The following is a 15,087-nucleotide window of genomic DNA, read 5'->3' on the forward strand; positions in this document are numbered from 1 at the left end:
TGTGAGTCGGCTGAGTCTCTATCAGTAGCTGATGTTTTGCGGGACTTACTGTTCTAGAATAAAATCCTCACTTAAGATTACCTTCCCATCAACATCAGTAAAGCTAGTCAAATAAAAATAGCTTTAAAGCAAAAGTATTGCACTATCACTTCCCTCGGCAGAGTTCCTCAGCATGCATGTGCTTGCCCCTATGCAAGGACTCTCTTGAGTATGGGAATACAAACACTGAGGGACACAAATGTGTGGTATTGGTAGCTCAGATATCATGAGGGCAATAGAGAGAGAATAAAACAAGAGTGGCTGTATCGGCAGACTGTGAGTCTTGCATGGGTGTGAAAGGAACTGCTGCTTTACTCAGAAGGTTGGGAGAATGAGAATGTAATAAATGCAATGGTTTGGGATAGCTGGTGTTTCTAAATATCTGGGATATTGGGGGAGAGGTGTATGCAATAGATTAATAAAGAAAAGCTAGGAAGAATGAGATCTACAGGCTTCCTACCTCTGTGCCTGGGGTGGGATGATGTGTGGAGGATAAAAGTGCCACATAAAAATGTGTCAAAGAAACCAGGTTCTTAGAGATGGCTAGGTATTCAAAACAGAAAATAAAATTGATATGAGTTAAATACACATGTTCTTACCATCAGCTTGAGGCAGCAGGAGCTTACTACCATCTGGGGTTGCTCTGTAACCCTTGAACTGTATTGTTCAGTCTCTAATTCTCTTTAGACTTCCTTCCAGGTAACTGGATGTCTGCTGTCTTTTATGCAGCTAACCATCTGGGATCAGTCTGAGGAAGATGATAGAGAATGTTCAGACAATACATGCAAGGTTCCGCCAAGGAAAGGGGGGAATGGAAGATGGATGGAGGCTGTATCCCATCACCACCCTGGCTCCTGAGAACTAGCTCCCAGCTTGACGCCTCTTGGTTGGTTGGAAATGTTGTCATCTCTTGGTTTCTGGCTCTTCACGTTTGCTGAAGGATGGCTGAAAAGCTGGGCCCTTTTACATAAGATAGATATTACATATAGTTTTGATGGGGTTGGATGACCTTAGAAATTTCCCGGTCTCTACAGATCACCATCTCCGCTTAAAAAGTATGGATGGTGTGCTGTTTCTGTATCATTTACTCTCAGTAATGCATTAAATTAAGAACTGTCCATAATTTTATCCTTGAGATCACTTTGACTTATATACAGTGATTAGTCTCCTGCCATAATATTATATTTTATTAATATTGATTTAGAAGTGCTATATCTTTAATTTTAAATAACATTGTTGTATTTCTTCTTAAATAACCAGTGACTGAATGTATTATGAAGGTTTTCAACCTGTCATAGAAATAATTAATTGGCTTCCCCTATGCCGTGGTTTGGAATGTTTATATAGCTCAGACATGCTCTTTTCCATGACCTGTTAAATTATGTGGGTGAGAACATGCATGCATTCTACTTCCTATATCTGTATTTATCTGTATTTCAAGACTGAATATTTTCAGAAATTACATGATCAGAATTCCTCTTAACTTTCTTTTTCCTTATTCTTTGTCCTTCACTCTTCTTGATCCCACTCAGCTCCCCACCCCTCTGTATCCACCCTTTGGCTTTACAACCTCCCCCGCAAAATAAAATACAATTTAAGAGAAGAAACGAATAAAGAAAGAAAACATTCTCACCATGGAAGCTGTAGTGTGACACTGTCAGTCACACAGTTTACTTTCTTGTCCGTGTATCTTTGAATGCAAGTGTTTGTGGCAGGGAGTCATTGGTCTGGTTTGAGACCTCTGGTTTCTGCTACACTATCAATACTGGACCCTCAATGGTACTCCTCTTGGATAGTCTGTTGCTTCCCTGTGTCATGGAGATCCTGCAGCTTTGGGTCTGCAGGATTGGCCCCTTCATGTCCTCCAGCAGATCATAGATGGAGTGGATATTGGGGTGAACCAACTCATAATCCCGATTTGGGCCTGGGTAGTTTTCTGGGTTGGTCAGTCTGCTAGCTCTTCTTTGTCCTCATGACCAAGGTGAGCTCTCTGGCATTACCCCTTCTAGTTCACCCCTTGCTGCAAGGAGCAAGGAGCAGGGCCAGTTCTCTTGCTTTCATGCTCTTTGGGTCAGCTCTTCCACATCTACATCAGCAGGGCCAGCTCTACTGTGTTGCTCAGCCAAGGTGGGTGGCCACTCTCCCAAGTGCTGCAGCTGGTAAGGAGCAGGTACAGCTTATGACTTCCGGACCAACTCTGCCACCTACCACAGACAGTAAGGGATGGCAGGGGTAGAGGGCATCTCTCCCCAACCCATACCACCACATGGCAGATGAGGGATGGGGCAGATCTCCCAAGCTCATACCCTTGAAGACTGTTCACATGTACCCCTGTCAATAGGGTCAACTCTACTGTGCTGCCCTGGAGAGGTGCAGGGCCTGCTCTCCCAAGTGCTGCAGCTGGCAGGGTCAGGGCAGCTCTCCTGCTCTTATGACCTCAGGGCCAGCTCTTCCATCTGCCACAGGTGTTGAGTCAGTGGTAGGGCATCTTTACCCCACCCATGCTGCTATATGGCAGATAAAGAGAGTGGCCAGATCTCCCGTGGTCACCCTCTCAAGACTGGCCTTCCTGCTCCCCTGTCAATAGTGTCAGCTCCAGATGAGGTGCAGGGCCTGCTTTCCTGAGTGCTGCAGCTGATAAACAGGAGAGTCAGCTCCCTCGCCAGCTGGAGGCAGAAGGGGTGAGGGAGGATGGCATCTTTCCCTTGCCCCTACCACCAGACAACAGACAAGGGAGGCGGTACCAACTAGCCCAATCGCTTGCCCTCAGAGCTGGCTCACCTGCACCCCTGTCTACAGGGTGAGCTCTACCATGCTGCCCAGGTGAGGCACAGAGCTGGTTCACCAGCGTTGGTGCCGGTGAGGGTTTGGGTCAGCTTCCCCCCTGCTGCAGGTGGGGAGGGGCAAGGGAAGGAGAGCAGGTTTTTCTCTCCCATATCACCATGTAGCAGATGAGAGTGGCAGGACCCACTCTCCCATTCTTATGCCCTCAGAGCCACCTCGCCCATGCCCACAAACAAAGTCAGTTCTATTGTGCTGTCCAGGTGAGGTGTAGGATCCTCTCTCCTGAGTGCTTCAGCAGGTGAGGAGCAGGACCTGCTCTCCCTAGTGCCGCAGCCAGTGCGAGGCCAATTCTGTTCAGCACTATCCTCTCAGCCTTTGCAGGTTCAGGAGCCAAGAACATCAACGCAGACGGCAGCTGCATCAAGGCCATGAACCCAGACGTGGGCCCCACAAGCAGCCCTGGTATAGACAGCACCACAGCCATGGCTGACCATCAAGTTATCGACCTCACCTGCTCTTAACCCCTTTCACCTCTTCAGATATGCCATGTCCATGGGACACGGACCATTCTCTTCTTCTTTCTCTCTGTGAGGGCCACAGTTCTGAATCTGTTCCATTTTGACCAAAGGTCAGAGTGGTCAGATCTAATTTTGCTCCTCAAGCATAAGCAGATGATTGACCAAGAGTGTGGCTACTCTCCAAAGGCCAGTCCACAGGATGCTTTACTTAGGCCACAGTTATCAGGTGTTTTGAGATGTGAGGAGGTAATTGTGCTTGCTTGCTCATTGTGTCATGGAAGTCCTGTGCCCTTCCCTTTTGATGGGGGTATATAAGAATGTTGAGTAATAAACTTGGGACTGGTCACTGGGTGGTAGTGCATGCCTTTAATCCCAGCACTTGGGAGGCAGAGGCAGGCAGATCTCTGTGAGTTCGAGGCCAGCCTGGTCTATAAGAGCGGGTTCCAGGACAGCTAAGGCAGTTATACAGAGAAACCCTGTCTCAAAAAAATAAAAAAAGTAATAATAAATTTAAAAACAAAACAAAAAAAACTCTTGGGGCTGGTCACAGTACTCCCTCGATGCCCTTCCAACTCTAACTTCTGTTTCTCATCTATTTCTTTATTCAATCTACACCCCCTTCCTCTGGAACATAGGGACCCAGACCTATCAGGCCCCACATCTCTCCCTCCTCCCTCCTCCCCACTCCCCACCTTGCCATACCACTCCATACATTTGCTCACTGGAATAGTTCTTGTGGCACTTGGCATGCCTATGTTTTCTCCTTGGAGCCCAGGACAGACCCTGGCATGTATGTGGGTCTCCCTGTCCAACTCAGTCTATCATGGAGCCGAACAGGACCATGCTTCCTCCTAGTTAACAGGGTTCTTATACCAGCAATATTCACATGCACACTCTACCCTCACTTTTAATCTTTTCTATAGCAAATGTTTAGTTTGATTTTCTATTTTATCTTTATTGCAATTTTATTAATCTGTACTTATTTGCAAGAGATGTAAGAATTCTAGTTTTCTTAAATATAATTATTTCTCATACTTAATATTTAAAAGGACACTTACATTAAAAACTAATTTGGGAATTTAAGAAACTATAAACAATTATCATAATTAAAGATTTTGCTATTTTAACTATATTTTTATTTAAAAATATTTGTTCGACTATTCTACTGAAGTTTTATTTTCTAATTTTTTTAGTTGTATTTGAATATTATATCTTCCCAAATATTTTCTATGGTACAATTCAAATTTTTAAAAGATAATTATTTAATGGAGAGCTTTATTGATTTGCCTTCTCTAACTCTTTTTTTTTGGTTAGATTTATTTAGCTTTATTTTCTGTGTATGGGTGTTATGCTTGCATTCATATCTGTGCACCACATGTGTACAGAGACCTCAGAGGCCTTCAGAGGCCATTGGATTTCCTGGACCTGCTGCTAGCCTCAGATGGTTGTAAGCTACCCTGTGGATGCTGAGACTTGAACCCAGGTCTTTAGGAAGAACAGCCATCTTCTTAACTGCTGAGTCATCTTGCCAGCCCCTCTATTGAACTCACAAACATGCCTTTAGAGTATAAATTTGCTTTGGCTGTAATTCTAGGTATGTCCTATAAGTTTTCACAGACATAATTTTAACTGCTTACCAAATAGCTGTTGGTCATTTTTTTCTCCAACTGGCAAAATAGCATTTTTTTAAATTTATTTATTTATTAAGGATTTCTGCCTCCTCCCCGCCACCGCCTCCCATTTCCCTCCCCCTCCCCGATCAAGTCCCTCTCCCTCATCAGCTCGAAGAGAAATCAGGGTTCCCTGACCTGTGGGAAGTCCAAGGACCGCCCACCTCCATTCAGGTTTAGAACTCAGGACCTATTGAGACAATGGGGCTGATCTATCGGGAACTCACCAAGGCCAGCTGGCCTGGGTCTGAAAAAGCATGGGATAAAACCGGACTTGCTGAACATAGCGGACAATGAGGACTACTGAGAACTCAAGAACAATGGCAGTGGGTTTTTGATCCTACTGCACGTACTGGCTTTGTGGGAGCCTAGGCAGTTTGGATGCTCACCTTGCAAAATAGCATTTTGAGAAAGATACCATGCTTTTAAAAATGGTATGTTGTTGATCTTGTAAAATTTGTACTTTCGTGTGTGTGTGTGTGCGTGTGTGTCTCATTTACCGTGACACACATAAATTAAATAATGTTTTGTTTATTATTGTGCATGGATGAATGAATAGTAAGTGTGTGTGTATTTGTTCATGTATGAGGGCATACACATGTCTCCACATATAGGTGTAGAAGTCAGATTGGGTGTTGGTCTCCCCTCTTACACTTTAGGTGGGGTCTGTCTTGTTTGCTGCTGTACTATGTACTCCAGGGAGCTGGGTTGCAAGCCTCTCGGGGAATGCCCTGTGTCTGCCTCATCTCTGTAGCAGCGTTGGGTTTGCAGCCATGGGCTACTGTAGGAGTGCTGGGCTTACAACCACGGGCTACTGTAGTAGTGTTGGGCCTACAGACACAGATTACTGCGTCCGGCTTCTACGTAGGTTCTGAGGATCCAAATTTAAGTCATCAGGTTTGTACTGCCCTTATGTGACTATATTGAAGTTTACATTTTTCATTTGATGCAAATATTATTAATGCTATAGGAACTGTTGAGAAGACATTCTCTGAAAGCAGACTATAATACATATAAGTAGTAACAATTACATTTACTAATTTCCAAGATAGAATAATTAATTTTTGGTTTCAAGACAGGATCTTGCTGTGTGGCTTTGTGATCCTCCTGCCCCAGCCTCCTGAGTGCTGGGGTAGCAGGTGTATGCCTTATTGCTTAAAGACTACAGGCTGCCGATTTGCCTAGCAAGTGGAAATCCCCAGATTCAATGCTCACTACTGTAAACACTCACGCACGTGCGCGCAGACACACACGCACACACATATAATTAAAAGTCACCTAATAGTTTGAAGTCTGCTGGCAATGTCATAAATTCCTCCCACAATAAGTGTGTGCACATTAGTTTTCCTTTGACCACCTAGGAGTTTCACTGAATTTTTCTGTTTCCACTGGTTCTTCTACCATTGTGCTAATATGTATGCCATTGTCATTGTAAATGACTTTGATACTTTGTCTTTTGCCTCAGATTTTTTTTTTTTTCTGTTATGGCGTTGCCAACTTTGGCTCAGTTTAATCTGTTTCCTTCTTTTTTTTTCTTTTTTTTTATTGCGAAAAGAAGAAAAGAAAAAAAACATAAAAAAAAACAAGTTTCCACCTCCTCCCAGCCTCCCATTTCCCTTCCCCTCCTCCCACCCTTCTCCCCCTCCTGCCACCCTTCTCCCCCTCCTCCCACCCTTCTCCCCCTTCCCCCACTCCTCTCCCCATCCCTCTCCAGTCCACAGAGCAGTCCGGGTTCCCTGCCCTGTGTTAAGTCCTAGGTCCTCCCCCCTCCGTCCATATCTAGGAAGGTGAACATCCAAACTGGCTAGGCTCCCACAAAGCCAGCACATTAAGTAGGATCAAAACCCCCTGCCATTCTCCTTGGTGTCTCATCAGCCCTCATTGTTCGCCATGTTCAGAGAGTCCGGTTTTATCCCATGCTTTTTCGGTCACAGTCCAGCTGGCCTTGGTGAGCTCCCAGTAGATCAGCTCCACTGTCTCAGTGGGTGGATGCACGCCTCGTGGTCCCGAATTCTTTGCTCATGTTCTCCCTCCTTCTGCTCCTCCTTGGGACCTTGGGAGCTCAGTCCAGTGCTCCTGTGTGGGTATCTGTTTCCTTCTTTTTAGAATTAGTTAATTTATTTCTAAAACGTTTATTTATATTCTTAGAAACAGCAAATGACCAGACTGGGACTCTTAATTCCAACTGATTCTTTTCCTGGCTCATAGCAGATATTCAGGGAGACTCAGACTGTGGAATGACCTTTAACCTTGCTACATCTCGCTTTTGTTTTCTGGTTCATTCTAGGTGGACCATAAAGCATAAGGGGACCAGGAAGCCCAGCCAATGGAAACACTCCAAAGCTGAAAATCCTCTGTGGAGCAAGCTCAGGTACATGTGACCAGTCCTTCCCAGTGGCTAGCTTAATGAGGTTGTATGACTTTATCTTATGATTTTAAGATCCGGTATCTGGTCAGGCTTCAGAAAATGCCATTTTGATTTCAATATTAAAAAAAAATCTTGTTAATTCTGTTGATTACTGAAAAGAGGTGTGTGAATCTTTCACTGTGGAAACAAACTGAGCTGGATTTCTCTTGTGATCCCTCATGTTTTAATTTCTAAACTTTGAAACGCAGGCCCTAGGCCCACATATGATCAGAGTAGTATATTTTAGTCACTCTTGTTATCATTTCGAAACTGTCTGCTTCTAATAAAAAGATCAGTATTCAATGACATTGAAAGCATTTCAAAATTTTGGTTGTTATATGTCTTGTATGTTTTCTTTCCATCATTTTGCATTTTGGTTTTGTATATTCTTGGAATGTATGAGTCCAACTTAGGAAGTTTGTCTTCTGTCATCCTCTCTAAACTAAAGTGTCTAGCCTTGTCTGTCCTAACTACATGTGGACCTGAATTCCTACTTTCTTTCTGCTTTTTATGCCTTATCTTCCCTTCACCTCGGTCTTTTATTCTATCATGGCTTTTTTGTCCTGATAGGTTTTTTTTTCTCCATTTACTAGTTTGTACATTGTTCTTTCTATTGCCATTCTTTTTTTTTGGGGGGGGGCAGTTTTATTGTAACTATCCTGAGCATTCTAACTTTTATAAATAAATGACCAAAATGAAAATTAATAAACATGTTGTATCTTCTCTCAAGTAATAGGATTTCTGATATGAGGAATTATTTATTGCCATATATTTAAGTTGTATCTTAAAAGTCCCCACAAGATATTGACATTTTTGCATGCAGTTGATATTTATTTCCACTTATTCTAAAATTTTCACCTTACAGCTCAGGTCCTCCACCTAAGGTTACTTTCATTCTGGCCTGCTTGCCTTCCATTTAGTTAGTGCCTAACAGCGAGGTCTCAGCTGTCTAAAAGTGCCTCTACTGCACCCTTGTTCTTGTCAGACTATACCCCCAAATTCTTTGGTCCTTACTTGTAAAATGGAAAGAACTGAGGCATTAAATTAGCTAGAGTTAGATGGATGGACTGCATCTTCCAAAATGACTGGGTTTTGGGGTCCTGCTGTTTCTTGAAATGTTTGGAGAAAAAAGTACTTAGCAAGCAGGGAACTCAAATTAAACACAACCCATTTCACTTCAAGCCTGCGTCCATTTCATTTGAAAGACCCATATTTCCAAGTCCTTCTTCACATAATTGATTTGGAAGTTTGACATTCCTATTGTGGAATTCAAAACACTTTGGGCATGTGTTCATTAATTTTATTCTGGATCTGATCTCCAATTTTTATGTTGTATCTATTGTTTGTTATGTGTTTTAGTGTCAGGAGGAGAATAGGAAAATAGATGTGGTCTCTGAGTCCCAAATCGTACAGTTTAGGGATAGGCTGTAAGAGAAGAGAAAATAAGGCAGAGAAAGAGTAAAGAGGGGGACGAAACCTATGTAACAAGCTTTGTGTTAAAGTAGTGAAGGCTGCCTGTCCAGGAAAAGCGAGCCAGGCTTCATAGCCTGGAGGGGCCTGAACATTGAGTCACAATATTGAATCCAGGAAAAGCATCAAACAATCACTGAACTGAATGAATATCCAGTTACTTTTTTTAATCCAGTTCTTTTAATTTCATGGCAAGAGTTATTCAACACACAGTGATGATGAACAGAAGAGGTGAGAAGCATAAGCCCTGTGGGAAGGCAAAGCTGTCTTCACTGTGTCTCAGGCTGCATACATGCTGGACCAGACAGCTGATCTGAGAACCCTTCCAATGCAAATGCCACTTCTGGATACCAATTATCCTAAAAGGAAATTAATAACATTTAATAAAATGTAGTTAGTAAAGTACAAAATTTCATGCATAGAGAATATCATTGTTTTATAACACTAAACATAATAAAAACACAGAGAACTAACACATTCTTTTGGCTTATTCTAAACAAACCAATGGTTTTAGTATGTTTATTTTATTCAGAAATTGTTTAGTTTATTTAGAAACAGTTTATAGGAATGCGGTCTCAGGTTATTTTCTCAAACCTTGAAGAAAAGTTATAAATTGAGAAAATAAGTTTTAAATCTCCAAAGACAAGGAATAATGGGATTTTCCTATTCAAGGATGACATCATTAGAATTAGCAAGTTTAAAGAGAGTTAAGATTTTGGTTCGTATAACAGGATAATGATCTTAAAACTACTAAATTAAAATACATCTATTTAGATAGACCAATGATAGAAGAAAATGAAAAGTACATGTTTTATTAGTCTTATGAGATACGACTTTTCAGTGACCAAAGATGGTAAAAGGTAAACATGATGGGTATCTGTAGACGAAACACAGGGAGATGTGTCTACACATGGACCAGGAACTCTCTTACCAATGATGTATGGTCTTTCAACATGTCAAGCAAACTCAGAAACAATTTTTAAAAAAGGAAAGGGGGAGGAATGCAACCTTAAATGAACAAGCAAGAGAGACGAAGATTTGATTATTACTCACCGACAAAGAGGGGCCAGTATTGTAGAGAAGGCGAAGTCATCGGTTAGGAGCTCACTTTTGAACCCGCTCATCTGTGTGTGAGATGAGTTAAAGCAAGGGGAATCACCCACTTAAAGGAGCACCAGGGCCCCTCAGGGTTCCCTGACAATGCAGCCATGCTGGAGAAAGGCCTGAGCACAGAGAAGACCAATAAAGAAATGAGTGGGAAGACCAGAATTCCAACCGAGAAAATGGATGGGGAGAGACAGCCGCGGCCAGTTAAATTAAGCATATTCTTGTTGTCCATCATTATCCCGAGGCCGTATTTCTCTATTTGCATGAAGGACTAAGTAGATGTCTTGAATGGGAAAGCAGACATAATGGCAAACCCCTATGATCCTAGCATTTGGGAAGCTGAGGCAGGAAGACTGTGACAAGTTTAAGAGCACCCCGGGCTACATAGATGGTCCCATGTCAGCCAAGACTACATAGTGATGCTTTGTCTCAGAAAAACAAACAAAAGCCAATTAAAGAACCTGTAAGGACAGGAATTAAGATATTTTATTTTTTTGTTACATTTCTTCGTATGTGTGTGTGTGCGTGTGGTACCATGTGTTTGCCACATTGTCCTATGACAGTCAGAGGACAACCTGTGGGGGGTTAGTTCTCTCCTTCCACAGTGTGGGTCCTGGGGACTGAGCTCAGGTCATTAGCTTTGGTGACCAGCACTTTTACCCCATGAGCCATCTTACCCACTCGAGAATTAAAGTATCATAAAAAAAAGAAGAATTGATGTTAATAGCTCAGATATTTAGAAAGCTAATTTTTCACTTCTGGATGTTTCTGTGATATTTTACACTGAGAGAGGGGCAGGAGAAAGTTATCTTTGGGGTTTCTTCCTTCTACCTAGAAATCAGAGAACCCACTTGAAGGCAGCAGGGCATCCGTGGAGCTGAACAAATGTCCACAGTGACTACCACGGTCAGGGGCAAGGTGGAGGCTAAATAAATCAAAACTATCACACCTCAGATTTGTTCTGCAGAAATATAATTTTGAAATTACTGTGATATTGCTATGATAATAACCAAGGCAACTTAAAAAGAAAACATTTGATTTGGCTTTACAGTTTCAGAGGGTGAGAGTCCGTAATGGTCAAGGATCAGATAAAGGAATAGTTGAGAGCTCATATCTTGAGCCGTAACCGTAAAGCAGAGAGAAAACTAACCAGGAATAGGGTGGACTTTTGAAATCTCAAAACCCACCCTCAGGTATGTCTTCTCCAACAAGAACATACCTCCTGCTCCCTCCTAAACAGTTCCCCCAAATGGGAACCAAGCATTCAAATATATCACCCTATGGTGATAGCCACTCGCATTCAGTCACAGTGAGGTGTCGAGAAACTCATAGTTCCAAACCCTCGCTCTATAAATTGGCAAGCACACAGGCTAACAGTGAGAGAGAATCGTTTCTCTTGTTTTTCCCTTCCATGATTCGAAAAAATGAGAAATATTAGTAATTTTACACTCAAATATCAATGTGAAATGAATCTGTGTTTGCATATGTGATGTGATGTGTGTGTGTGTGTGTGTGTGTGTGTGTGTGTGTCTGTGTGTGTGTAAACCAAAGAATAACCTTGGGTTTTTATCCTCAGAGGTTTTCTATTTGTTCTTTTTATAGACAGGGTTTCTCATTAGCTTAGAATTAAGAAGCAGGAAAAACTAAAAACTAACAAAAGCAGCTTTCAGTTTATGGGGTGAGGAGAATAACACGAAGGATGAACTGTTAGGGATTAGGTAGTGGGCTAGAAATGTAGCTCGGTGGTAGAGTACACTCCTACCATGCATAAGGCCCCGGGTTTGACCACCAATACCGCAAAATATGCAAAAATTAGGAAGAAGGAAATAAAATAAATTATAATATTAAAAGCTGACAGAGCAGACTAGAAGGCACATATACACAGAAACATCCAACCAAAAGACAATCTGTTCTTTGAAAATATTAATAAAAATATATGCATAGCCATACTTATATTTACTTATATGGACATGCAGCAAATCAATTGCCAAGAAGCTTTCTGGAAAGTTCCTAAAGTGGTTGACAAACAAGGATAAGGTAGCTCTCTAGCCAGAAGTAAGCCAGCTACTACTGCTTGGTTCCAGAGAGTAAGACAGCAGGAAGAAGGCTGAACCAGGTAGGAAGCCATGGCCCACCCCCAGTCCTGTCCAGGCCAAACGAACAATCACCAGTGACCTCAGACTGGGAGTCCAGGAACAAGATGCTCTATGTCCCAAGTTCTTTCCTTTCAGCCAAGGGAGGGCTCTGCACACTAGAAAGTTCTAAAGCCCTGCCTAAGAGATTGATGACATAAACAGATGGTACAACATTAAAACATGATTGGACATCTAATCTTCTTTCCTTGATGGGAATGCATGGGGCTCACAAATTACATATCAATTCACATCAAATTCATTCAAATTTGGAAAAAAAATGAAGTAATTTTAAGAATAAAAGAAGATATACATGTATAGCTGCTTGGGAAGATAAAAGGATATTATAAATATGCTAATAATTATAGTAATTAATAAGATGGTCAAATTTTTAAACAAAGAATATTAAAAAGGAGTCAAGAAGAGAGCAAAGGGGCTGGTGGGCTGGTTCCCTGGATCAAGTGCTTGCTCATTTCTAGGACCCACATGGCCTAGGGAGAAAACTGCACTGCCTGGTGAGCTGTTCTCTCATCTCTAGCACAGCACTGCGCACACACAGCACCCTCCTGATAGCAACACAAATTTAATTAAAGGGAGACAGACAACATGAGTGATCCATCAGCCATGGAAAAAAAAGTTAACCCCACAACTCCACCATGGCCTCATTTTTCTAATTCATTGAACTACGCTCATAACAAACACAAAATTCAGAAAACAAAACACAAAGAAATATCTTCCAAGTCATTTCATGAGAGTAGGAAAACATTGATATCACTATTGATGAAGATCCTAAAAGAACTTTAGATGCTAATTCCATTTACAAATATCTGCAAATATCTTAAGGAAACTCTTAGCTCACTGAATTCAGCAATCTATAGACTCTGAAATACACCGCGGCTGGTTTGAATAGATGTCAGTTGACCTTTATGCAGAAATGTAAGCTTAATTTAAAATGAGAAAATTAATTAATGTAATTGACAAGTAATATAAACACAAAACCATTTAAAGGAGCTTTGTATGGCCCAACATATGCTTAGCACTTTAATAGAGATGCTTCAGATTGAAGCTAAGCTCTCCTCCAGGCTACACAGTTTCCGAGCTACCACCACGCCCCATCTTACATCCTAAAAACGAAGCAAAATGGGGCTTTCCTAACTGTACATAGAACATCTGTATACCAAACAAATTGTGAAAAACTGACTTATATGTACAAGAAATGGTAGAGGGTCAACAAAAGCCAATATGCAAAGAAGACAGGATACCAAGATTCACCAGATGCGTGTTGCCAGATGGAGTGTACTATCCATGGCGGACAAACTGACATATTGAAGAGAGTGGCACTCCTAAACCAGAGTGGAATAGTGACTGTTTTCAGAATGGGCACGATGTCAGCAGGCCAGTTGTTAATGCAGAAGAAGGACAGAAGAAAGAATGACAGGGAGGAAGGGAAGGGAGGGGTGGCAGCAAGCTTGTCTTTTGCTGGACGTCGTCTTTGACCATGCTCTATTCCGTTTACTCTGCTTGCTCCATTTAATCTCTGTAGATAGCAGTTTGATCCGCAGCCACCCAGTGTGCTTCCGAGCCATCCTCAGTTTCCTTATTTCGCACACATCAGCTCCACCAGTCTTCATATCTGATAAGCACGCTACTACCAATCCTTTGCTGCATGGAGACCAGCACTCTTATCAACAGCGCTGTGCCCCCCAGCATCCAGACAAACAAAACAAAATACCCCAATTGGATTGACACAGTATCACAAGTATGTCCTAAGGTTTCAGCACTCTGGTGAGGTCTTACTGAGTCAGGGTCTCCTGCTGTGAGGTCCCCTGCAGCTCCTGCCTTCATTACCAGGATTTTCATGCTGATGTCTAAGTAAGCCTCTGCTGTCTTCAAAGTATAGATTATTCTGTCCAATTTACAATTTTACTTCTGTTCCCCAAATAAATAATCAGTAATTATTGAAGAGTGGATGAATTAGTGATATGAATAAAAGTTTAGTCAAATAATATAAAGTCACTAAACTCCGCAAAGGAAATGTCTGAAATGCGTTTGTTATTACTTCATCATCTTAGTCTGTTTCTTAACACCCCTCTCCCACCCGTGTAATCTGCCCTGCCGCCTTGATCAAGTTCAAGATGATATAATTTCAGGCTATTGTAAAATTCTTTTTCACGCATTCTTCATTTCCTTCACACTGGCTAAAAATACTTCACACAGAAGCAAAACCAGAGATACTTGAAGTTAACTAACTTCTGCTTTTCTAGAATGTTTCTTTCCTTTGATACTTTTAAAAAAAAGATCAATTTTAAATTCAAAAAGTTAGATACTTTTTAAAAAGTGATCAATTTTAAATTAAAAAAATATTGGATTTTTTTAAGCAAAAAATACCTACAGTTTTTTTTTTTTTTTTTTTTTTTGGAATGGCTCAGATGTCTAATTTTTGCTGAACGGATGAAGGATTGAAGGTCCACAAGACTCATTATTTATTGTTCTTATATTCTTTCATTCATTTTTGAAGGCATTTGATTGGCCAATAGAAGGTCTACTGGTGCCAAACATCTCTGCCATGAAGAGGCTGGTTTGTAAGACACCAGAGCAGTGTGTCCCTGTGAGACTCCAAATCCTGAGGAACGGAGACAAGGGAAAGAGCAGATCCCTTGTTATGGGCCCAGATGTCTTACCGGGACGGAGATTGCGGTAAGAAGAACACCCTTTCCAACCGACCTTCCAGAACACTCTCCAACTTCTACAGGTGCCAGTCTTCAGCTTGAATGTTTTCTGGAAGGATTATATGTTTATGTACAAAAAGGGTCCTATTCAAAGATAAAAACAGACAGGGTTTGCTTTAGTTTCTTGGTCAGGAACTTGAGTTGTTCTCTCTGTTTCCATCCACACGTGAGCAGAAGACTGTGTTAGGCAGGAGTAGTGGCTGCAATTCAAACAGCTCTCTCTACGTTTTC

The 15,087-nt window shown here is 41.7% G+C and overlaps 1 protein-coding gene and 1 long non-coding RNA gene across 2 annotated transcripts in view; both read left to right on the plus strand.

Annotated features, from left to right (window-relative positions):
- Positions 1 to 14,688, plus strand: part of LOC121465764 — a 59,555-nt gene extending 44,867 nt beyond the window's left edge. Inside the window, exons 2-3 of the long non-coding RNA XR_005976677.1 lie at positions 7,299 to 7,382; positions 14,646 to 14,688. This is a non-coding gene — a long non-coding RNA (uncharacterized LOC121465764). The remainder of the gene's footprint in view (positions 1 to 7,298; positions 7,383 to 14,645) is intronic.
- A 5-nt stretch (positions 14,689 to 14,693) lies between these two features.
- Positions 14,694 to 15,087, plus strand: part of Dcdc1 (doublecortin domain containing 1) — a 58,527-nt gene continuing 58,133 nt past the window's right edge. The window contains exon 1 of the mRNA XM_041679150.1: positions 14,694 to 14,824. Within this exon, the coding sequence (XP_041535084.1) occupies positions 14,694 to 14,824 (131 nt within the window). The remainder of the gene's footprint in view (positions 14,825 to 15,087) is intronic.

The sequence above is a fragment of the Microtus oregoni genome, unplaced genomic scaffold (assembly GCF_018167655.1).
Source record: "Microtus oregoni isolate MIOR12 unplaced genomic scaffold, Mior012 000031F_ref0000149, whole genome shotgun sequence".
Lineage (NCBI taxonomy): Eukaryota > Metazoa > Chordata > Mammalia > Rodentia > Cricetidae > Microtus > Microtus oregoni.